The following is a 25,016-nucleotide window of genomic DNA, read 5'->3' as shown; positions in this document are numbered from 1 at the left end:
CACCTGCGGCAGCCGGCCGCTGCAACGAGAACGACGAAGTGTACTGAAACGCGCGCTCTCCAAGTGTCAGCCTAGATTGAAAGAACACCGTTTTGCCAAGGTCTCGATTGCTATCTTCGTGACAATATCACACAATTTCCACTAACTTGTCCAACAATGTGTACTACAGGATGCCCACAACACTACATGCTCATAACACTGGCAACAATATACTTTCCTAAAAAATTGCTTGAAATGTACAACATACCCATGCACATTGTCTTGGTGCTGATTGTTTTAAAGGGACCCTGAAACGATTTTGACGATTTTGTACAAACGTACTGAGTCGTTAGAGTAGGTCCTTCTGATCATTAATTGACGCATCTAAGCGCTCCACGTAAAGCGTGTAATTTATTATAAGGTTTTAAAAATGTACATCGCTATCGATTGCAGCACGCCAAGCGGCTGATTTTTGTGCCCAGATGACGCGATTTGCCCAGAATACGTCACTGAGCCAGCTATCCGATTGGCTGCCCAGGGCCCGTCATCGATAATTTTTCCAACATTATGGTGAACAAATGTTGTTCGTAATAGTTAAGATGTTAGTTAATTTGTTTCTATAAAAAGAAAGTAACAGAAAGAGAATGCACAAGGACATGTATCACTATACAAAAAGCACTTCCGGCCCACAACAAGTGTCGTCTGCCTTTGTTACAACGTGCTCCGTAATGACGAGAGCTGCGCGGTCAGTGTTGGTCTTGTTCTTTCATTTCGCGAACACCACGGTTCGCCCTTGTTGTGTTGTGGGCTACAAACATAGCGATCGGCGACATGTGAAGCTACGACATTGTGCGCCGCTGCGACATCATGCCCCGCTGCAAGGCAGCAGACGAGCGGAGTGGCTGCAGCGCATCGAACTTACGGTATCCAAACCAATCCAAACGGCACCAGCATCTACACGTTTGCGGCTGTTGCTTCACGTCGAAGGTTTGCCACATAGAGTTTAGCGTGTCCGGTATTCAAGTAAACGCAAGCGCAAGTGTACTGGCGGCTTTACCATGTTTTACGTGATGAACGAAGGTTCAAACATGAACTGCTTGCACGGTGCAGCCACCTGGCGGCACAAAGCTCAACTAAACACACAGCTAATATAGCAGTAACCAACCTTTTTTTCTACTTTGCTGCTGGCTCAAATTTTTGGCAGGAGCATAATCTTGAACATGTTGTCATGTTTAAAATGTTTTACACTTGGTTACAGGAATATTAGCTCTGTTTTTGGCTGGTTAAGCTCTGCACCACCAGATGGCTGGACCGCGCATGCCGATCAGGCCGCTCACGCACGTCTACGAAGCTCCTTCATCACAGCAGTATGGAGGGGCTTTAGTTTATGCCTCTGGCTATCCGTCAAAAAACCCAGCTCGCCTGTGGTTACCGGAACACTGGACACGCTCGGTGCTGTGACAGAACGCTCGCAACGCACGCTGCTTGATCGCTCTCGCTGGGGATCGACGGCCGGGCGGCTAGCAGAGAGGTTGGCGAGCCTTCGCGTGCTGGCTCCAAGACAACCGGAAATAGACGACAACGTACGTCACAACATGACGTAGAGCCAGCACAGGCGGAGCTTAGCCCCGATCATTCGGCGAGCAAGTTGAGGAGGAAATGCATGGCTAGGGAGGAGGGTAACTTCTAATTGTCCGTAGCTCTCTTAATATGAGACGCTTCACTTAAATTGTGACGCGAATGTTTTACTGTAGCTGCACCCTACGCGTCTACAAAATTTGTCCGAACCGTTTCAGGGACCCTTTAACACAGAAGAAAGAAATGGGCTCCTTAGCCTGTTAATTTATTTTCCAGGGCCTTATAACAACTAAGAAGCCTCAGATGAATCAAACAGTCAAATGGGTTTCTTCACTTAGGTACACTACAAGGGTTGCTCCGTAAGTAACACCGCCTCCTTTACTTTTGTAGCGGCAGCAGCATAGGCATCACATGATAATTATGGAGACGCTCGCGTCTGCATGAGGCACGAGTGGCTGGCACGCACCTGCATGGGCTAGCGTTCCGAGACAGATTAAAAATGCTATGCTAAGAGATCGGGTGTCAGTTTTTCCTCTCCCACGGGAGCCTGAGACTTTAGCGGTCACGTGGTCGCTCGTCGCCACAGTTTGGTGACCTCGGACGTGATACGGCCATACGCTCCTGTGGTAGAGACGACCATGGACCAGACCAACACTATGAGAGCTCAAGGCCAGAACCCTTCCGACGAATGCGGTGAGCCCTCCTGTTCGGCCATTGCCGTCCGCCTCCCACAGTACTGGGACCAGCATCATTCGGCGTGGTTTCTTCAGGCCGAATCGCAATTTCAAGTCGCTGGTATCCGCTCTCAAGCCTCAAAGTTTCATTACGTCGTTGCAGCGCTCTCGCCCGCCGCCACTGACGAAGTAGCAGATTTGTTGAACGCCCCATTGTCTACTGCCGCCTATGACGATCTCAAGGCAGCCCTGCTACAGCGCACAGCAGCTTCACAGCGTTCTCGCATCCAGCAGCTTCTGTCCGCTGAAGAACTCGGCGACCAATGCCCTAGTCTACTTCTTCGCCGAATGAGGCAGCTGCTCGGAGACAACGCGAGATCCATCGACGACACGCTGTTGCGCGAATTGTTTTTGCAACGACTCCCGGCTAACGTGCAGATGGTTCTGGCGACAGCCTCTACCATGGATCTTACCGGACTTGCTGCTTTGGCCGACAAAGTCATGGAAGTAGCTACCCAACAATTGCAGCCATGACGTCGTCTCCGGGTGACAATACAATGGCCCTGCAAACCCTTCCCTGCTCTTCAGCAGCGCAATCTCCGCTCGACTTCTTGTGCGAGTGCCTGGAACGCATCATCTGTGGAGCGGAACATCGCCGTATGTCATCTTATCGCCCACGGAGTCGTAGTTCCAGCAAATCAAGACGCACAGGCACCCGCGATGAAACATCAACTACAATGTCTGGCGTTTGCTACTACCACCGCCGTTCTGGAAACAATGCTCGTCACAGCGCTTGGCAGGGAAACAGGCCGGCCGACCTCCAACGTCGACGAGTGGTCCGGCCCAACACACAAGTCGCCTTTTCTATGTGACGGACAGAGTTACGGGACAACGGTTCTTAGTCGATACAGGAGCTGACTTCAGCATTCTCCCCGCCCACCACTCCGACTGAAAAGCGACACCTGTGTCGTTTTTGCAAGCCGTCAACGGCACCAGGATTCTAGTTTTCTCGTGACGCTCCGTCCTTGGCCTTCGACGAGCGTTCCGCTGGATTTTCCTGGTTGCAGACGTCCGTCGTGCAGTCATTGGAGCAGACTTCTTGCACAACTACGGACTCCTTGTTGACGCCCAACGACGCCGTCTCATCGACTCTGTGACCCAGCTATCAGTTCCCGCCGTCCCATCATCAGGCACATCGCCGTGCTCCTACGCGAGTTTCCCACTTTGACGCGCCTGCTGGACTGGACACAACCAGTGCAACACAACGTGTGCCATCACATCGTCACCTCCGGCCCACCAGTCTTTTTCCGACCCCGGAGAAACTCAACATCGCTTGCGCGGAGTTCGAACACATGCTGCAACTTGGCATCATCCGCCCTTCCTCCAGTAATTGGGCATCACCACTTCACATGGTGCCTAAGAAGACGGGAGACTGGCGCCCATGCGGTGATTACCAGGCACTAAACAACGCTACAGTTCCTGATCGCTACCCTCTCCCGAACATTCAGGACTTCACGGTAGAGTTGCATGGTGCGACAATCTTTTCTAAGATCGAGCTCGTTCGCCCCTATCATCAACTACCGGTCGCTGAAGAAGACATTCCCAAGACCGCCATCACCACACCCTTCGGTCTTTTTGAATTTCTCCGCATGCCTTTCGGCTTACGGAACGCGGGCCAGTCCTTTCAGCGTTTCATCGATTCCGTCACCCGAGGCCTGCCTTTCGTTTTTGCATACATTGACGACATTCTCGTCACAAGCTCTTCTGCAGAAGAACATCTTCACCACTTGCGGTTGTTGTTTTCACGCCTTGCAGCCGATTTATCCCCAATTGCGCACGACTTATGGCTCTACTAGAGGCTCTGCTGGTGAACAAATGTAAACAAGAGCTCCAGTGGAATGAAGAGGCCACCGACGCTTTCACAAGAGTCAAGTCTGCCCTCGCCGACGCCACGCTGCTTAGACACTCAAAGCCAGACGCGCCCACTGCCATCATGACCAACGTTTCAAACACCGCCGTTGGTGCCGTTCTGCAGCAATTCATCGACAATGTGTGGCATCCACTCGCCTTTTTCTCCAAGAAATTGAAGCCTGCGCAGTCCCGCTACAGCGTCTCCGGCCGTGAATTACTCGCAGTTTACCTGGCTATCAGACATTTTTGACATTTCCTAGAAGGCTGTGCATTTACTGTCATGACAGACCACAAGCCCCTTGTGCACGCAATGAACCGTTCGGCGTCCTGTTATTCGCCCCGCGAGAGTCGACACCTTTCCTACATCTCCAAGTTTACAAAAACGTTCAGACACATCAAAGACACCGACAACTTTCCAGTCGACATTCTAAGTCGTGTCAATGCCGTTTCCACGTTGACGTCGGAGCCTTTCATCATTGATGTTGACTTACTCGCCAGTCAACAGTGTGATGACACCGAACTTCGTACACTCCGGAATTCATCAACGTCCCTGAAATCGGAGGACGTCGTTGTGACTCCAGATGGTACGTCCGTCGTCTGCAAAACTTCTACCGACACGCCTAGACCATACATTCCGGCATCCCTTCGCAGACGTCTATTTGAAACCGTGCACAACCTGTCGCATCCTGGCATACGCGCGACACAGAAGCTTCTTTCCAGTCGCTTCGTTTGGCCTGGGCTAAATGCGCAAGTTCGCGATTGGGTTCGCTGCTGTTTGTGGCGTCAACGCTCCAAGATCCAGCGTCACCCCATTACGCCTGCCAAGTCTTTTCTTCCACCAGATGCTCGTTTTGACACTGTACACCTGGACCTCATCAGCCCCCTGGCACCTTCGAAGGGTTACTGCTACCTACTGACATGCATCGACCTCTATACACGGTGGCCAGAAGCTACACCTATATCTACATTTCAGCACCCACTTTTGCAGCAGCTTTCGTGTCTACATGGATTGCAAGATTCGGCTGCCCATCCACAACAGTCACCGATCGCAGTCGGCAGTTTGACTCGGCACTCTTCAACAAGCTACTCAAACTACTTGGAACAACACATTTTCGCACGACTGCTTACCACCCGCAGTCCAATGGACTTGTTGAACGTTTTCACCGGCATCTCAAGGCCTCCCTTATGGCGCATGAATCGCCTGAGAAGTGGGTTCTGCATTTGCCTCTCGTCTTACTTGGCATCAGAGCCGCACTCAAGAGTGACCTAGGTTGCTCCTGTGCTGAGCTAGTGTATGGCACTCACTTACGCCTTCCATGCGATTTCTTTGTCGCCACCAGCAAAACACCTATGCCATCACCTGCCGACTATGTTGCCGAACTGCAAGCTTTCTTCAGCCAGATACGCCCCGTGCCTACACGTTCAAAAGAAGCAAGGTCTCCATACGTTTCTCCCGCACTCACCTCTGCTAACCACGTTTTCGTTCGTAACTGTGCCGTGCGAAAGCCTTTGCAGCCACACTACTCTGGGCCATATTGTGTTCTCGAGCGTCGTCTCACGACTTTTGTCGTGAACGTTAACGGCCAATCAGACACAATTGCCCTGGAATGTCTCAAACACTCCTACATTGAAGCACAAGCGCCATCGGCCCCGCCAATGTGCGACGCAACCCTGCTGCATCTATCGACGCCGCCTCCGTCCGTGACACCCAAGACCAACGACAAGACACGCCGCGTCACGTGGACTTTTCATCGTTCGTCGAACTTTGCTCCTCTCTAGGGGGGGAGCCCTCTGTAGCGGCAGCAGCACCGGTGTAGCATGATAATTACGTAGACGCTTTCGTCTGCACAAGGCACGAGCTGCTGGCACGCACCTGCACGGGCTAGTGTTCCGAGACAGATTAAAAATGCTACGCTAAGAGATTGGGTGTCGGTTTTTCCTCTCCCGCAAGAGCCTGAGACTTTACCGGTCTACGTGGTTGCTTGTCGCCACACTTTCTTGGCAACTAATATAAGAACAGCGTAATAAAAATTCTTTATGGTAGATACCCAAAGCGGCAACACCCAACTTTTTTAAATGTCATAAATTCTTGTGTAAGGTCCATACCCCAATATTTACGATAAATATTTTGGAAGTATTTTGAAAATTATTAGTATGAGCCACACCCCCTTTTCTATGGGCACCTTGTCAGCCACAGCTACAACACTGCTGTTGCACTACAGCCTGCGATGCAGCATGCACAGTAATGCAGGGTGTTTAAGTGCGAAAGCACTACCTACTAGCCTACCAATCTGGATTTCACCTCTGTCTGTATGAAGTCCCTTCATACAGCCATGTGTATTCGCGCGAAGAAGCTGTGCCTGTGAAACTCTGTGCCCGCGAAACAGCCGGCTCTTCCTCCATTCTCCTCGGACAACGCTCATGCGCAGCGCCGGGCATGACGTTGTGGAAATCAATTGCGCTCCCTATAAGACGTGCATGCATGCCACGCCACTTAGTCACTCCTTTCTTACACCTTGCCTTGTCCGCAACGATGCCTGCATGCGTATGTGTGAAATAAATATGAAAAGTGAATGGGGCAGTCATTGGAAATGTCTAAGGAAGAGATTCGTCGCGCCAAGTGTCGTGAACAACAACGAGCTCGGCGACAGAAGCAGCGGGAGTTGTATCATGTGTGCAATAAAACAGCAGTTTACCAATCACATCGCGACTGCAATGCATTTATTTAGCAACCGGTCAAACAGCAGCCTAGCAATGCTTAACTTGGTGCAAAAAATGACTAACTTGGTGCAAGAAAATGTGCTTTCGCACAATGTTCTGTGGTTGGTGCTGCCAAACCGTTTGTCATTCTTTAAAAATATCACCTGTAGCAGACAGCGTAATTGCAGTCCTTGAGCTGGATTACTCAAAGCGGCAGACCTCATTCACATGAGAAATCTAAATGCATAGTCAACTATTTAACAAAAATTCACACATTGTAATTTATGAATTGTAGGTGGTGAGTTTGCAATGCATATCCACTTGGAACAAATTCTAAGGATTGCACAGTGTTATGCCTCAAAGTGGCCGTGCGCATTCTTTGGGTGCTCCCCACGAGGCAGCTATCATCATCATCATCATAGCATCAGCATCTACCCAGATGGTGATGGGGCCCAACATAAACTGTGACGTGCAAACAAAGGAGCTCATTTCGAGGCGACAACAACTGCCACCCTCCGTGGATGCGTTAACGACTGTGAAGGCCAGTCTCCTGACCCTGACAGGCTGACCGTCACGGAGAGCCCACTAATTGATGCAAGGGGCCAACGTCAAGGACTTCCGTGGGAACTGCGTCGACTTCAGGTTCCTAAATTTCCACATGGCTGCCTTGTATGCGCGGGTGATTGCGCAACATTGGACGTGTCCAGTGAAACGGTATGACGTCATGGGTGGGAAGTTGTGAATGATTCAATAATTATGATTGGTTGAGATACACTCATCAGATTCCCTCATCTAGTCGCCTAGGGAAGACGAGTGTTTTAAGGGCAGTTTTAAAGACTGTTTTGGTGCAGCATTGTTTCCCGACGTCTCCCGACGTGTGCTCAGACATTTGAAGTGCTCCTAGACGGAGTGGGCTTCTATATCTGGAGCCAGTGTAAATAAAGCTTCTTTCTTTTGCTCCTACTCCCAAACATACTGATTCCTGTGCCTGGGGGATTCCTGGCCTAAACGCTACGACAGCGGTGAGACGGAATCTGCAGCCAGTCGCCAACAACTCGTTCGCGAGTGGTTGGATGAAAACCGATAGAACATATACAATTGCCTATTGTGATACTGTGGTTGTTGCGCATCTCAGCAGAAAGCAGCTTTCAGGATAGATCTGAACCAGCTACTAAAGCCAGACCTCATACTTACGTGGGAGTAATTGGGACGTGGGGATCTACCGGAATTTTAATCAAATGAAGGCAACTACAGATTTACGACTTCTTGCAACTGATTGGATATGGTGGAGGAGAACTTGGGGACTTGGTGCTATTTCGGTGGATGGGCGTTTGGTTTCTGCTATATTTGCCAGGCTTCAAATTCTCCTGGGAAAACAGAATTAAATCGCTGGTAGTTTTTTTACTTGCATTGCAATTTGTGCAGGTTTCGCAGCAAGTATTGCGGAACTGCTGAGCCAAAGCTTAAAGTAGTAACCATGGACTTAATGAGTTTGACGAGGGCTAGCTTGTTGCAGTTCTGTGAAGAGCTTGACGTAGAGGTAGAGGATGACAGGTCAGAAGCCGAAATTTGTAGAGACATTTTAGAAAGCAACAGTGATCAGAAATACTTTGAATACTTAAGCAACCTATTTCTAAACGAACAGGAAGCAATTAGGCATGGATAGGAATGTATTAGGTTAGGCAACAAGAAGAGGTGATTGAAGCTAACACAGGAGATTAGAAGAATGGAACAGGCAAAGCAGCAGAAATGTCAGGCACCAGTAGAAGTGGCACACGGAAGGTGCTAAGAAGTAGCACGCACTGTTATACCGATGGTAGAAAGAGAGGATAATCCCTGTGACCCTAAATGCACGTTCGTGGGTGATGCCAGATCCGTAGACTGTGGATCTGGCATCACCACGTAGTTGCTGAGGAGGTCGTTGATGGGGACTGGATTGAGTGCGATGAGATACTGTGCCAATGGAATGCTAGAGAAGCAGCTAGGCCAGCTGTAGATGATTTGGCACAGTTATCAAGGGAGTATGTCGCGAAGGTAACTCTTGCAGAAGTCCGAAGTGAACCGAACTTGTTAGACAAGAGCACCAGTGCAGAGTTCAATTGGTCAAAAAAGTGCTCTAAATCACCATGTAGGCAGGGCAGTGCAGTTGTGGACAGCTCCCAGGTTTGCGAGCTTCGTTGTACCAAAGAAAATAGCTGCACTATCCCGAAGTGTTTTAAGCTTTTCGCCAGTCAAGGTGGCAATGATAAGAATGATTTACCCGCAAATCATTCAGACTGTGCGGTTGAGGTGGCAATCGTGACCATAGATATGAGTGCTGATCAGCCCGAGATGCGAGAGGAAGGCTTGGAAATGAGCACCAGAAAGCGTGCTAAAAGAAAGGCTTCGCAGAGTCAGGAATGCGGCAAAGAAGGCAACTCGGCTAAATAAAGCGAAAGGCGCTAAAGCCTCTGAGGAGCGCAGTCAAAGAGTTAGAAAGGCGCGTTTGTCACTTGGAATGTTTCCAGTGAGAGACTGTCCAAACCACCGGATGAGAAAGAAAACAAAGGGATGTTCCACGTGAAGGTAGACAAAAGCAAGGGGGCAGTTATATTCCCCCTCGTTCGGTTCTTTTCGAGGTGTACTATGTATGACACAGGAGAGCGAAGCGGTAAGGCAATGCGAAGTGGTCAAACAAGGCAGTGAATTTGTAGTGCGATGCCTAGAAGGCAAGTTGCCAGTACGTAAAGTCTCGGGGGGTCTGCAGTGAGAGGAATGGCCTATGCGCCCTTTGTATTCCCTGGTTGACAAGAAGAGTTTTCAGACCATGTTTGCCTGGAGTAGGGCTTAAAGATATGACACAATCGTAGGCTATTCGGAATGAAAAATGGCAATACAGGTTTTGTGGAAACAGTTTGTTTCTTTACTTTCAGTGTTTGGTTAGACGTTTTGAGATTTTCGAGACTAGAGATCATTTCGATAAACAAGTTTCGAACTTTGTTTAGTTTGCTTATTTTAGAAGCTCGCCGATATTCCGAATAGATAATTTGCGCACGCATAAATTTTTGAAACGTTGTTTTCTCGATATGTCATTCTTATTTTAAGCACATGGGCTTTTTTTTGTGTGAGATACGCTTGTAACATCAAATCCAGGTTATTTGTTAGAAGCCTGTAGTGGTGCGCTTGAGTTTCAGTTCACTTTTCGCAAGTGTTCACGAGATTTCTGTTTAAAGTAAAGCACGTTATTTGGAGGAGCCATTGTTTAACTGCACAATTTTAGAAAGTGTTTGTACCGTTTCTTTAAAGCGTGTCTTGCCAGACACAAAGAAGCAAAGCGTTAGTGCTTGAAAAGGCACCACGATGTGTGGGAATTGAGCATCTACAACTTCGCGAACAACTTGCGCGGACCACGATGAAAATACCATGCAAGCATAATCGACAGCACCCACGGTGACAGCGCCGCGTGCGCTGTTTATGGCGGGGAATAAGCATTCATGGCATACACAAACACACAAAAGAAAGCTTCAAATGGTTCGCCGCCGCTCTTATGGCACCGATTCGCAAGGCGGAACAATGCGTTAGAACCCTAGTAAGATAACGCTAGAAGCAATGCAATCAGCGATCCACACAGTGCGCCGACGAATACGTGAGACGAAGTCCAAAACCACAACAGCTGGGGCGGCACGTGCTAGCGTTCGACGGGCGAGGTAAAAGTCCTCAAGCGCCCGCGTTGCAATGCGTCAAGTCCCCACAAAGATGGCGGCGAGTGCTTATCGCCTCTTTTTGTCGTGTGCTAGCCAGAGAACTTCCAGAGAGCAGCCAGAACAAAATCGTCCTGGCAGGTTCTGGCAGCCCGCGGGTAGCCAGAACCGTCCAGCCCGAGTAAAATGAATGCGCGGCAGAAGTGCGTCACGCGGTGGGCGGAGCAACCCGAGAAAAACAAAGGCGCTCTGGCTGGCTCTGGCAGCCCGCGGGTAGCCAGAAGTAGAAAATCGAAGAAGCCCATTGTAGTAAGCGGTTTATTTACCATAGAACACACACAAATGTTCATGGTTCTGCCGCGGTTATAAGTGGGTATGACGGTACTTCTTTCTGTCTAATTAAAATGTTTGATTTCGGTCCCCTCTTTACTTTTTATGGTGCAACGCAGTTAGAACAATTATCGGTTATAGCAATGGTAGTTTTTTGGCATTTGAATATTGTTGGAAGTGGGTTGGATGGTATAGTGCTTTCATTGTCCAACTTCACATACAGCATAAGTCAGAGCCCACGTCCGATGACAGCTTTACCTTTGAAGAGAATAATGCCCGTGAACCAGACATTAGTTGCTCCAGTTATAAGGTTTGTGGAGCGAACACAGTCATCAGGGTGCTCATTGTATCAGGGGCACACACTCAATGGCGGCTGAGCCTGTCCAGGGAGCTGTACTGCCCTGTCGCAGCAGTTCGTGCCTGGGATGATTGAGCAAAACACGCTGCTGGTCACTTGTCTACCTGGTGGCTGCCTCTGGAAGCCTCTATCTGGCTTCCAAGCCAGATATATGCCAGCAATAACATCCTACTGATGTAGCGATATACTGATATAGCAGTACTACTGATTTAGCAAGAGAAACTAAAATAAAGGTTTTGCAGGCTATCACATATGACAGCAAGTTCATCTATTTTTTTACACAGATATGTACTTATTTGCATTTTACTTGTGTATGGGAAGCACGTAGGAATTTCAGACCGCTATCACAAAAAATAAAAAGGAAATGTAACCCTTACATGAGAATATATGATGGCCTGCACTATTCACGATGCACTTTTGCAAGCAGTGAAGAGCTTCAATGTTGCATGGTAAAAGTCTGCAGTAATTAGGATAAACACTGTGCTTAAATGTGCATAATGACATTGTGCCGAACAATGTTCCCCATGCAGTCTTTCTTTCATCACCCTGAAGAGATGAAAGGCAGAAGGTATTAAATCTGGATGGCATGGTAGCTGTGGTAGAATAGTCAAGCCATTTTGCAATCTTATGCACTCATCACACTGCAACAGCTGTGAGTTAGAATACTCAAGCTGCTATAGAAAATGTTGTAGTCAAAGAGGTTTCCTCCTTCAATGGTCATACTCTGTAACTTTGAACCTTTAGTTTGGTTGCTACAGAAGGTGATTTCAAGCTTCTTACAGCTTTCTGGTCATAATTTGGTAATTTGTACAAACAAGATGGTCAAGAGATTCATTTTGGAGTGTGGCAGCTGTGCATGGCTGTCTTGAATGTAGCCCGTTTTTCATGTATTTCATGTTTCATGCATTGCATCTTGGACACAAGTCCAAGATGCAATGCCTATAGTGTTACTGTGCTTATATCCAGTGCCTGATCTTGAAAAAGAATCTGCAAGCATTGATGGATGGCAGTGAAGGCTAACTGTACACCTCTAAGAACAAAATTCAATAAATACTGAGGGAACTCTGAACTTTAGTGCCATGCTACCAACATCTGTGACGAATGTCTTACCTGACAACATAGGAGGCATTACATTAGCAGCAATCGTCATAATTAAGTTGGTACCTGTTTCTCATGTTTAAACTAGGCTCTTATAATCATCTTAAGAAAACTCCATGCATGATTTTTTTTTTTTCATGTGTGGAGTTCAACAGAAGCAGTACTATTAGAGAAATCAAATTTTTAAATGTGCGGTTTTTGGATATCTTGCCAAATTTTAAATTGGGCAAGATGGATGATACAAATAATTTAGTTGCAAATGAAGTAGGTAGAAAAAAAAATCACTTACTCCTAAGCGAGATGCCAAAGTGTCTTCTGGAGAGAACAACTGAAAAGGAATAGAGAGACTTGACATGTTTTCTACAACAACATATTTTCTACACTACATGTACTAAGTGCAGATTTCAAAACAAAGAAACCCCTAGAATGTAGCACTACAGTAAAACAGCATAGCGCTGAAAGCAAGGTTTCTTCTCATAAATGTCCCAACAAACCAATGGAGATGTACACACTCTCAAGAATATTAATTTGTTCACAGTATGCTTGTAAGATGATGATGCTCATCCTAACAGCTGCACATGTCCATTTAATGTAATACCCCTGACACACAAGCACTCTAAAGTCCTTTAGGTAAGGGGACATCTACTAGAAAGGTGTTCAAGCGCAGTGACACACGACAAAGGAGTATCTCCCTCCCGGCAAAGTTCCTTTGTGGAAAAGAAGATCGGGCATCTACTTTTCAATCGGAAAGGTGTACTCTCGCATACAGCGTGCACAACTCATCAATAGAAGAAAACCTGTTACGTAACTGCAGTGTGCCATAAGTATTTTTTTACCTTGAAAAATGTTAACATTTTTAGTGCTAATGCGATTTGTCGAACAGTGATGACGTATTCTAGCTGTACTCTCAAACGCGCGCACCACGTCGATAGCGCCGCCATGTTGAATTTCGAATATGCGCATAATCAAGAAAAATGTAAAAAAATGTTTTTAGGTTCTAAAATCACTATAAATGTAATCTGCATGCGCAGCTTTTTGTATATGTTTTCTCTCTTGCTGTTTAACAAACAACGCTTTTCCTTTTCCGCGTTCATCTGAGGAACCACCTGAAGAAGTTAGTGCGATGCCGTGTATCATCGGCGCAACTCCTTTCTGCAGAGGGTCCTTCGGAGTAACAAAAGGGGTTTACGGCAAAGGACTTTACTTTTGCCCGTGTGTCAGGGGTATAAGACTGCCTTGTGAAACAACTTTTGTGCCATAACATTATTTCCCAACGGAACTCTGAAGAACAAAGACAAATCTTTATAAACATTTATTGATAAGCTAGTCACTTCATAATACTAAAAAATGAGTTATCTATGAATGAGATAAGCAGTCAGTAACAAGTAGAATGTGATCATACGAGCCCAAGTCATTTGGCACATTCTTCCCAATGAAGAAATGTGTGTGCCCTAAGCAATGTAGGAGCACGTGAATAGTACATGCGTCACCATATCCTTCACAGTTCTTACCATGTCATCACACAGTGCAGCATGCCAAAGACTGCAGCATACCCCAATTATCACCTTTCACAAGTTAGAATACCCCTGAAATTTACGGAATCTTAACTCTTCAGAATGTACACTGGCTATATGGAGGCATACATATTGGAAGGGTCAACTAAAGCTGCTAGCCAGTAGGAGAAATTGGCCAAGTCTAGTTTAGTCTAAATGTCAAATTTACCAGTTTTGTAGTCTCGCTTAAAATCAACATTTAGCACTCCAGGACTATGCGCCTATTCCATTCCAACTCCATTCCGAAATCTTGGGTTCCCACTCTATTCCCATTCAGTCTGTTCGACTGATGCCTTCATTCAATTTCCATTACATTCTGTAATGGAAATCATTCGGTATCATTCTGGAATTATTACAACTCTGTAGTTGCCACTCAACAATTCTGGTGGCATTTGTTCAAGGTACAAAGGCTCTTATGTTACCATACTGGCATTTACTCAAGGTACAAGAGCTCTTACGTTACCATACTGCATTGAAAACATTTCTTAACCCTTTGAGGGTCACTGACTTACATACTATACGGTGGAGGAAACAAATCTCAAGTGGTCATAGCCATACATAAACAGGGTGACTGAATGTTCGAAAAAACTTGCCTTTTCGGAATGAAGGGCAGCTTAGCGTCGCTTTGGAGCTGCTGCAACCTTTTGTGACTTTTAGAAAAATTTCTCACTGTGCTGCCGCCCCTTTGCTTTTGCAAAACTGATTGTTCACTTCACTTTATGGTGCCTGCCATCGCGGTAGTTTGGGAGTATTCCCACTTTGCCTAGTTTACTGCAGCACGCTTACGCCAGTGCTTGCGCACTTTATAATCGGCATACTCGTGCGTGTTGTTTCGAGTTACAGGCATAGGGAAAAGTGATTTCTACCTCATTTCTTATCACTCAAACCATTACTGTGAGATGCTCACCCACGTGACTCTCTCGTAGACATTGATTACTTTGTTTACAGGCGGGTGCTCGCAAATCGGCAATATTGCCACGTGTGCATCGCTTTTTGAGGGATACGTGAGAACTGATAGAATCTCGACTAGCGATATAACAATTGATCACTGGAAGTTTCTGACTTGCTTTGCTTTTCTGACGGGCATGCATCACTGATTTTGCTTGCAGGCGCTCACATGGCATGCCTCGCTTTTCCTATGGTCGCGTGTCCTGGGGCTGTATTCTTTTAACAATCCACTTCATATTCCATTCTTCTGGCTAGCCATCATTGGTTCGGACGTGGCTCAGAAGCCGCCGCACCACAGTCTCTGCTGGGATCTATGGAGTTGATGCTTGTTACAACGGACCGTGATAATCCAGCAAAAAAGGTTCGTTATATCCGAGGTCTGCTCTATCAAAAAATAAGGTCGCAGTATTTTGTGAAACTGAACCTGGCATCGTTCAACACCCACACCCTTTTGAGTGAGGCTAGCTTAGCAGGGCTATTTGAGGAATCATCAGGCATTGCCTGGGATATTATTGGCCTTAGTGAGGTTAGAACTGGTGAGACTTATACAGTGCTGAATAACGGCCACGTCCTCTGCTACAGAGGTGCTCCAGATAAAAGAGAATTCGGGGTAGGATTTCTAGTCGTTAAGGACATAGCGGGCAACATTGATGACTTCTACAGCATTAATGAGATGGTAGCAGTAGTCGTAATCAAGTTGAATAAGAGGTATAGAATGAAGGTAGTACAAGCCTACGCACAAGCCTACGCCCCAACCTCCAGTCACGATGATGAAGAAATAGAACAGTTTTATGAAGATGTTGAATTAGCGATGAGAAAGGTGCAAACTCAGTATACTGTAGTCATGGGCGACTTCACTGCAAAAGTGGGGGAAAACCAGGCTGGTGAGCAAGCAATTGGCAACTACGGCATCGATTCTAGGAACACTAGAGGAGAGATGTTGGTAGAATTCGTGGAAAGGAATAGGCTCTGAATAATGAATACCTTCTTCAGGAAGCACAGCAACAGGAAATGGACCTGGAAAAGCCCTAATGGAGAAACAAGGAATGAAATAGATTTCATTCTCTGCTCATCGCAGCATAGAGCAGGATGTAGAAGTGTTAGGTAGGTGTAAAGTGCAGTGACCTAAAGTTAGTGAGGTCTAGGATTTCTCTCAATTTCACGAGGGAAAGAATAAAATTAGTCAAGAAGAAACAAGCCAATTTAGATGCAGTAAGGGTAAAAGCAGACCAATTCAGGCTAGTGCTCACAAACAAATATGCAGGAAAAGAACAGGAAGATGAAGACAACATAGAGGTAATGAATGAAACCATAACTAGACTTATCACAGAAGCAGCAATTGAAGTGAGAGGTAAGGCACCAAGACAACCAGTAGGTAAGCTCTCCCAAGTAACAAAGGACCTAATAAAGAAACGGCAAAACATGAAAGTGTCAAACTCGAGAGATCAGATAGAATTCGGTGAACTTTCGAAACTGATCAACAAGTTATTCGAAATTATAACGTAGAAAAGATCGAGGCAGCAGTAAAATATGGACGCAGCATGAAATCAGTGAGAAGAAAACTTGGCATTGGACAAGGGAAAATGTATCCACTGAAAGATAAGCAGGGTAATATCATTAGCAATTTAGATGACACATAAAAGCAGCGGAAGAATTCTATACTGACCTGTACAGTGCTCAGAGCAGCCAAGCTACTTTCATTCGAAGTAGTGATGAACAGGATACAGAAGCTCCTTCTATAACTAGCGATGAAGTTAGAAGAGCCTTGCAAGACATGACCAGGGGAAAAGCTGCTGGAGAAGATGGAATAACAGTCGATTTATTCAAAGATGGAGGAGATATCATGCTTGAAGAGCTTGTGGCCCTTTATACACAATGCCTCATGACTTCAAGTGTATCGTAGAAGTGGAAGAACGCCAATATTATACTAATCCATAGAAGGGAGAAGTTAAAGAATTGAAGAATTGTAGACCCATTAGCTTGCTTTCAGTATTGTATAAAATATTCACCAAGATAATTTCCAATAGAATCAGGGCAACACTTGACTTCAGTCGACCAATAGAACAGGCTGGCTTCCGGAAGGCATATTCTACGATGGATCCTATCCATTTCATCAAACAGGTAATCGAGAAATCTGCAGAGTACAATCAACCTCTCTATACCGCTTTCATAGATTATGAAAAGGCATTTGATTCAGTAGAGATACCAGCAGTCATAGAGGCATTGCGTAATCAACCAGTACAAGAGGCATACGTGAATGTCTCTGCAAATATCTGCAATAATTCCACAGCTACCTGGGTTCTACACAAGAAAAGTAGAAAGTTACTTATCAAGAAAGGGGTCAGGCAAGGAGACACAATCTCTCCAATGCTATTCACTGCAAGCTCAGAAGTATTCAAGCTCTTAGACTGGGAAGGCTTAGGAGTGAGGATCAACGGTGAATATCTCAGCAACCTTCGGCTTGCACATGACATTGTCCTATTCAGCAACAATAGGGACGGATTACAACAAATCAAGTGTAAGAGTGGGGTTGAAGATTAATATGCAGAAGACAAAGGTAATGTTCAATAGCGTGGCAAGGAAACAATTCAGGATCGCCAGTCAGCCTCTAGAGTCTGTAAAGGAGTACGTTTGCCTAGGTCAATTACTCACAGGGGACCCTAATAGAGAGAAGGAAATTTACAGAAGAATAAAATTGGGTTGCAGTGCATACGGCAGACATTACCAAATCCTGACTGGGAGCTTACCACTGTCGTTGAAAAGAAAAGTGTAAAATCATTGCATTTTACCGGTGCTAACATATGGGGCAGAAACTTGGAGGTTAACAAAGAAGCTCGAGAACAAGTTAAGGACCGCGCAAAGAGCTATGGAACGAAAAATGTTAGGCTTAACATTAAGGGACAGGAAGAGAGCGGTGTGGATCAGAGAGCAAACAGGGATAGCCGATATTCTAATTGACATTAAGAGGAAAAAATGGAGCTGGGCAGGCCATGTAATGTGTAGGATGGATAACCGGTGGACCATTAGAGTTACAGAATGGATACCAAGAGAAGGAAAGCACAGTCGAGGACGGGAGAAAACTAAGTGGGGCGATGAAGTTAGGAAACTTGTAGGCGCAAGTTGGAATCAGCTAGCGCAAGACAGGGGTAATTGGAGATCGCAGGGAGAGGCCTTCGTCCTGCAGTGGGCATAAATATAGGCTGATGATGATGATGATGATTTTGTGAAATGGAGGAACTATGCATATACTGTACCGCCCTCTAACTCGTAAGTCATTGCAAAAACAATAAAAACATCAAAATTAAAATAAATAACTACAGATAAACGTGTTTACACGGTAACTGTACAACCACGCAGGGCGGCATCTTCTTGTCCAGCATTTTCTGGACGCTGGTTGCTGACAAAAGGCAGTTTGCCCATAATCGTCGTGCGACCAATGGCACGCTTTGTCGTCTGCTACGTTCCGGATATAGAATAGCTTCATTTCCATGCATTTTCTCGTGCTCTGACTGCGTCTCGCATTTACTGTCAATTTTATTCTAGTTTTCGTTCTATAAATGACAGCATTAGGAAGACAACAAACATTGCATATTTAATGTATTTCCTATATCACCACCCGATGTGATAGCCCAGTGGCAATGGGCTACTGGGCTACCACTGCTAAACTCGACATCGCTGATGCGACCCTAGCCGTGGCAGCGACCGCATTTCCATGGGCCAAAATGCGAAAACGCTCGCATATACTTAAATTTAGGAGCACGTTAAAGAACCATAGGTGGTCAAAATGAATCCGAAGTCCTCCATTACGGTGTGCCTCATAACCATATGGTGGTTTTGGCACATAAAATCGCAGAATTTCATTTTTTTTAATAAAAAATGTTTAACAAAACCACAGCCCTCGCAGGTAGGGACAAGATCTCGTGACTCAGTCATAAAACATTGTGCCGAGCCAGTAAATGAGTCAATGCAGCTTATGAAATGAAGCTCGATGACAGGACTCATTTACAAAATTGTCGTCAGCTAAGTGGCATTGTAGTTGAATACAAATTTTAAATTTTGCTCACAATTCTAGTCACTTGGTGTTGAATATATAAAACTTTTCCTGACTAGAAAAATCAAATTTTTTCAGTGACAACCTGTTCATCTCGAACATTAGTTGCACCACACTCTACCATGTTTCACAAATGTCCTGTGTGCTTTATACTTTTTTCTTGCATGTAAATCTCATTAGCACTTTCTAATGCAAAAATATTGTTTGTTTAGGTTAGCATGGAACTTTTTCTGTGCAACGCACTTTCAGATTTCCGGAGACCACTCGGAAGACATCACTATCACTTTGGCTGCGTAGAAATAAAAATATTGGTGTAAGCAAAAGAAAACGCAGGAACGCCTGTGAACATTTCATTGCGCCTTTGTATGTCTACCCCCCCCCCCCCCCCCCGCTCCGTATTTTTTCCCTAGTGTGTTTAGCGCACCAGCTACTTATTCGGTCACGTACCAGCCAGCCTGAACTTCTTCCTTCACTTTTTTGTTTTAGGTTTAAATACATATGACGCGCTTACAGAACAATGTATATGTATATTGAAAATGGTGATCTCAGCAAAGGTTGTCACCTGTTTCTCGTCGCTAGCGAAGGTCAGCACTGCAGCACAAGACTACATAACTTTGTTTTGGCAACTAATTTTGTCTGCCCTTCTATCAGACGTTACAGACCGCATTTTGGGTCAATGCCACTAAAGCTGTCCATGCATTAACACACCGCAGCGACTACCTCATTTCCTGAGAATGGCATCAAACGTCTTTCGTGATATGTTTAACACATTGGGCAGCAACAAATTTGAATGTCTCCAGCCAATGGAGCGAGCAATCGAACACGCAGCACGCGGTGGACGGACAAACACAGTATTGCAGCACAGACTCAGTAACTGATGCCCAAATGCTGCACTTCATCGTCGAAAAAGGGCCAACAAATGATGAGTGCACCGTGACAATGAAAAAGCAATAAAGAGTAACCAACATCGTACAAGCATGTGTACACACTGAGGACTACAGCAGATGATGCCAGGAGCAATCGACACTGTGACGACTGCGACTCTGCTCGATTTCACAGGAAATAGTGTCCTGGAAAATTCCATATATACTGTTCTACAAACTTGCGTCCTCGCATTTAAAACACTCGAGCAGAGCAGGCCGGCCGACAGTGCGAATTTGCCTTCACGTAGCAAGCGTGTGTGCGGCGTGGCAGCAGTCCCCCCTCTGACATCACACGCGAGAGGGCGCCACTCAAAGTTCTCTGGGCTAAAGGCCAAACTACATGTACGCTTGCCGGCGTGTGAAAGATCGCACCCATGCGCCTTGCGTTTTCCACACCTCGCAAGAATGGTGGCTTGAAACTACAAGACGCGTGCCAGCGTGCGCTTACTTAACTCACTATTTACACCTGGGTAGACATCAATTCATATTTTTGTGAGTGACACAGACAGAGCACTGATGTATGTCTGGAGAAGATATCTGTGCTCACGCCGTGCTTCGACGCATACGATATCTGTCCTGTACCATCTGCGCAAGCGTAGGCACACGGGCACAAGCTTTTGCGCGCTGGCAAGGGTACATGTAGTTTGGTCTTAATACTATACTCCATTTCATACATCAGGTGCAACGCTGTGGAGGCTAGAGATACTTTCTGCAGCGGCTGTGTTCGCACTTAGAAATAGAATTCAGTGTTTTTTGACAGATTTTTGTGAAAATGTTCTTCATGTAAGCTAAGCTCTAAAACAAACCACGTACTCATACGGCTGCAGTGTTTCCGATAAATTTGCTTCTGTGGTTTTTTACTTGCAGCCCGCTGCAGCAGCCTCACGCGTACGCTCGCACAAGCAAACGCTGCTGACGTGCAGCAAGGCATAGATGAAACGCGTGGAGTGATACCTTTTGGTGACCGTACTTGCGTAGCTTCCACAGCGATGTATGAAAAAGAGTATAGAGAGTATATAAACCCATGCAAGGTCAAGAATAATAGCCGGCACAACTACAGAAAGCCCTGAAGCAAGCTGGCCTCCGCCGATGACACAAACATCAGCTACTTTGTTCTTCACACAGAACAGTGGCCGGTAGTATAATCCAAATTCTTAATTTTATATTTTGCGACAACTGACGCTCACTGACAAATCTGTAGCATGATCGAGAGCCACAATACAAGGTAAGTTCAACTCTGAGCCCCCGTCTGGCCGCTGCAGTTGCGCATGCTAGATGGCTCGACCACATCACGCACCTTGCAGTCTGGAACTGCGAATAGCAGCACATTTTCTTTTTTGTGAGAATTGATGTGTTGAGAAATAAAGCGTTCGCAAAACGGTACATTTCGCGACTGCCAGTAGTTGTTTTCTAAGTGCCTTATGCTATGGCTTCGCTTCAAAGCTGGTTAGGCCTAGCGGCACCGAGTGGTGGGCAGCGGTGGTCTGCTTGTGTGGTTGACAACGAAAATTCTCCACTGTTGGGGCGTTGCAGGAAGCTTGCCAATAGTGTATTCGTTCCTTAAGAAAAAGTGAAATTCCACAAGTTCCGCAAGCGGCCAGAAATAGTTGCATAGCTGCTTGCACGCATTACTACAGCAAAGTACGTTGCATTTACACCATCTAGACAAAATTTGCCCCAAAATTTGTCTGCTGTACCTGACAGGCTGTTAAAGGGCCCCTAAACCACCCAGAGTTCCAAATTTAGTTGTGGTGTTGCAGTTGTGAATGAGTCTACAACGAACACATAGCCGCGATAATTTTTTGAAATGGTGCTGTAATAGCGGAGTTACACGTGTTTGATGATCGAAACACGGCCCTCGCTCGTTTCGCTCTTTCCTTTCGCTACTCTCCTCGTCAGCTGGTCGCTCCTCCTCGCCTAGTGCTCCTCCAAATATCACGTTACATACGTCATCGCCAACGCGCTTCTCAAAACACTGTCCACTTCCGGTTAAGGCACGTCCACGCTAGCAGCAAATATACCGACGGCGAACCGGCCTCGTGCCGCAGAACGTCTGCCGTGCAAGAGGTGTCCAAAGTATACGGCAGTTCGGTCGGCGCACCGCCCGCTGCACGATCGACGGGTCAATCGACGACGCACGAAGCTGCGCGCCTCCGCCGCTGGCGACGAAAACATCGGCTGAAGCTTGTTCCAAGCAAAATTATTTCCGCTAGATAAAGCGATGCATAAATTGTACATTTTATGAAAAACAATATCCGCTGTCAAATGTTTAACAGAGAGCTCCGATACTTGTCGAGCTCAGCTGCAGCACACGGCTACCGACAGGAGACGACCGGCTCGGCTGTGCTCGCATTGCAGTGGACGGCGCTCCTAATATCAGCATATTTTTCTTCTTTTTGTACAATTATTGTGAAGAGTGACAACAACGATAGGAAAATATTGCGGCTCGTGAGCGTCGGTGATTAATTCCGAAGCGCCGTCCGCTTTAGCTTTGAAGGGAACCGGAAAAGGCCTAACGACGATATCGGTGCCGTCGAGCGATCAGCGGCGGTGAGACTGCCGCGCAAATGAGTCTCGGCCTCATCCTCTCTACGGCAAAGAAATCTTGCCGTTCGCGAGCAAAACCGCTGTCGAACGGCGGCCCGCGAATGGCAAAGGGCATGCGGCGAGTTACCATGCCGGTAACGTGGACGGGCCTTAGCTGCGACTCAACGCTTCTCGGCTACCCGCTGTTGCTTCCGTGCCGGCCCGCGCTCATGGGAAGCATGCCGCTATGGACCCTGTGTTACGCGCACGTCTAGAAAGGCCAACACTATCGCACTCTGTTTGCGCAGCTAATCAGACCACTAAGCACGACTGTGTTGGAACGTTAGTGATTTGGCGCTTGCGTTGCGGGCTGTAAATACCGATTCGCAAGCGGGCACAAGTGAGCAACACGGCGAGGAAGAGCAGGGAGCGCGCATATCTGCTAGCAGACTAACCGGAAGTCGTAGGTCCTTGCTCGACCAATTGACATCGTCGACCCGGTTGACATCACCAGACGCACCCTGGTGACATCGTGACGACTGCTGGAGATACCGGAGATACTGGAGATACCGGGATGGCACTGTTTTTTTTTTATTTTGTGGAGCGCCCGCGGCACGTAGCACTGCAGCGTTTGGCATCGTTGATCGTGACGGCATTCTGAACTCGATGAGCGGGTTCACTTGAAATGTTAAAAAAAATATCTGAGGTGGTTTAGCGGTCCTTTAAAGCTGAGTCCGTAAAAAGCAGAAGTGGTTGCATTGATAATATATGCAGACCAAACTAAGCGAGAAGAACAGCCTGTTTGAAAGCCGAGAACAGGGGTGCAATCAGAGATCATTATTCGGAGCGCACATTCAGTTCCGCCAGGCCTGGGCCGCGCCAACTTCGTTAGCCGTGAGCTCCGAACAACGATCTCCGATCGCGTTCCAGCCTGTTCCGTGTCCAAATGTATGTTGCATGCAGATACGTTGTAACGGGCGCGGACTTATTCAACAATAAACCATGTTTTAAACTTCACACATTGAAAAAAAAATGTTTGTTGCTTTATTGTCCCGTAAAAATTATTTCCTTGTTTTATGCTATAGTTTATCTATGTATTCAACAATAAACCATATATAAATCTTCATACATTGCAAAAATGTTTGTCTCTTGTCAGCTAAAAAAATATTTGCTTGTACATTCTCGAGGCAAGTTGCTCTGAAGAATTGAAATCTGCAATAAAATTAATGTGACCCTGGGGGCACGTACATTTGCAGAAGAAATATGACCCTCAAAGGGTTAACATAATATTAGTCAATGCTTCAACAGTCATCCATGAAAAAGCTTATGCATGGTCCCCTATGCAATGTTCGTTGTAGGGAGTCATACATAAAATAAAGTAGCGAGTTTTAGTTTTCCATACGAGTGCCACTATTTTTCTGCTCATCCAGCAATAACAATGAAAAGTGAAGACATTCTGTTTGCATTTTGCAAGCCAGAAGGAATGTAACCATTGCTGCAATGCATCATCGATGGTGATTGAGTCTATGATTGTGCACATTCTGTGGACTAGTGAGCAGCAATTTAGCTGAAGTAGTGCAGTGGTCTCCAGCCAACCATCTGACAACTAACAACCAGTGCTAAACACCACACATGAAAACTAGTGCAGATCATCTCAAACATGATGCACAGTGCATAACATACAATGTTTGACATGATCTGCACTGGTTTTCACGAAACTATCAGATTTCAAGAGTGTAACAGACTTCTGTTAATTCACTCTAGTTGATTCAATTGACCTTTTGGTTAATTCGATCCCTGACCAAATATCCCATCTGGCGGCCATACATCGGTATGGGCCAGATTGTCCATTATTTAGATCCTGAAATTGGCCCTCACTGGATAATTCATACTCGACTGGTCAGCACGCAGGTGTCCGACTCCAATGGTACCTCAAATTGTGATTACACTGACTGCAGTGTCTGTTTTGACGGTGCTCGGAGGTAGTGAATGATTCCAAAAACAAGTTTTAAAAAATATCTTCCCAAAAACACCTATATTTTCGACCTGCCATAGGAACATTTTCAAGCAACACGGAAGGTCACAATGAATAGTTACCATATTTACCCAATTCTAAAGCACGCCTTACTTTCCAAAAGAAATGGTCCTGAAATTTCCTGCGCAGTGCAATAAGATATGAAAGAGAAACTGTGCTTTGCAACAGCCTACTGTCATAGCCACCATTATCGCCACTGTTATCAGAAGATGGCGACAGAACAAGTTCTCACGTAGGAATGTGATAACGATGCACCATTCCCGTCAAGGTTGAATTAACAGAAGTCGATAGTACCATGAAATATATACAAACTAAAGGCAATATTGTGTTTTCACGGGAATAAACGAAGCCTGGGTGTGTCTGGCATCACCATATATATATATACTTGGAGTGATGTGGAAGTAGGAGTACACATACACACTGGCACATTCAGTCGAGTGTCGCAAAAGCAAAAAGGACACAGATGTGGATGCACCATTCCACGATTGTACCATCAAGGAACAGCGTGCCATACTATGTTTCCTGTGGTTATAGGAAGTCAAACCTACGAAAATCCACTGTCAATTAGTGCTTCAACTATCGTCAGTACAGCCCTGAACTGGCATCATCAGATTACCACATCTTCGGCCCTTTGAAGGAGGCAATGCATGGTCGTTGGCTCAGGTCAGATGA

The 25,016-nt window shown here is 46.1% G+C and overlaps 1 protein-coding gene across 5 annotated transcripts in view; it reads right to left on the bottom strand.

The window, feature by feature from the left end:
* LOC119436099 (heat shock factor protein-like) overlaps positions 1-25,016 on the bottom strand; it is a 125,641-nt gene that overhangs the window by 19,722 nt on the left and 80,903 nt on the right. For all 5 annotated transcript variants that reach the window (XM_037702845.2, XM_037702844.2, XM_049660912.1 and 2 more), the window contains one exon: positions 12,598-12,636. In XM_037702845.2, coding sequence (XP_037558773.1) covers positions 12,598-12,636 — 39 coding nt within the window. The remainder of the gene's footprint in view (positions 1-12,597; positions 12,637-25,016) is intronic.

This window comes from Dermacentor silvarum, chromosome 1 (genome assembly GCF_013339745.2).
Source record: "Dermacentor silvarum isolate Dsil-2018 chromosome 1, BIME_Dsil_1.4, whole genome shotgun sequence".
NCBI lineage: Eukaryota > Metazoa > Arthropoda > Arachnida > Ixodida > Ixodidae > Dermacentor > Dermacentor silvarum.
This window is presented reverse-complemented; position numbering and strand designations above follow the sequence as displayed.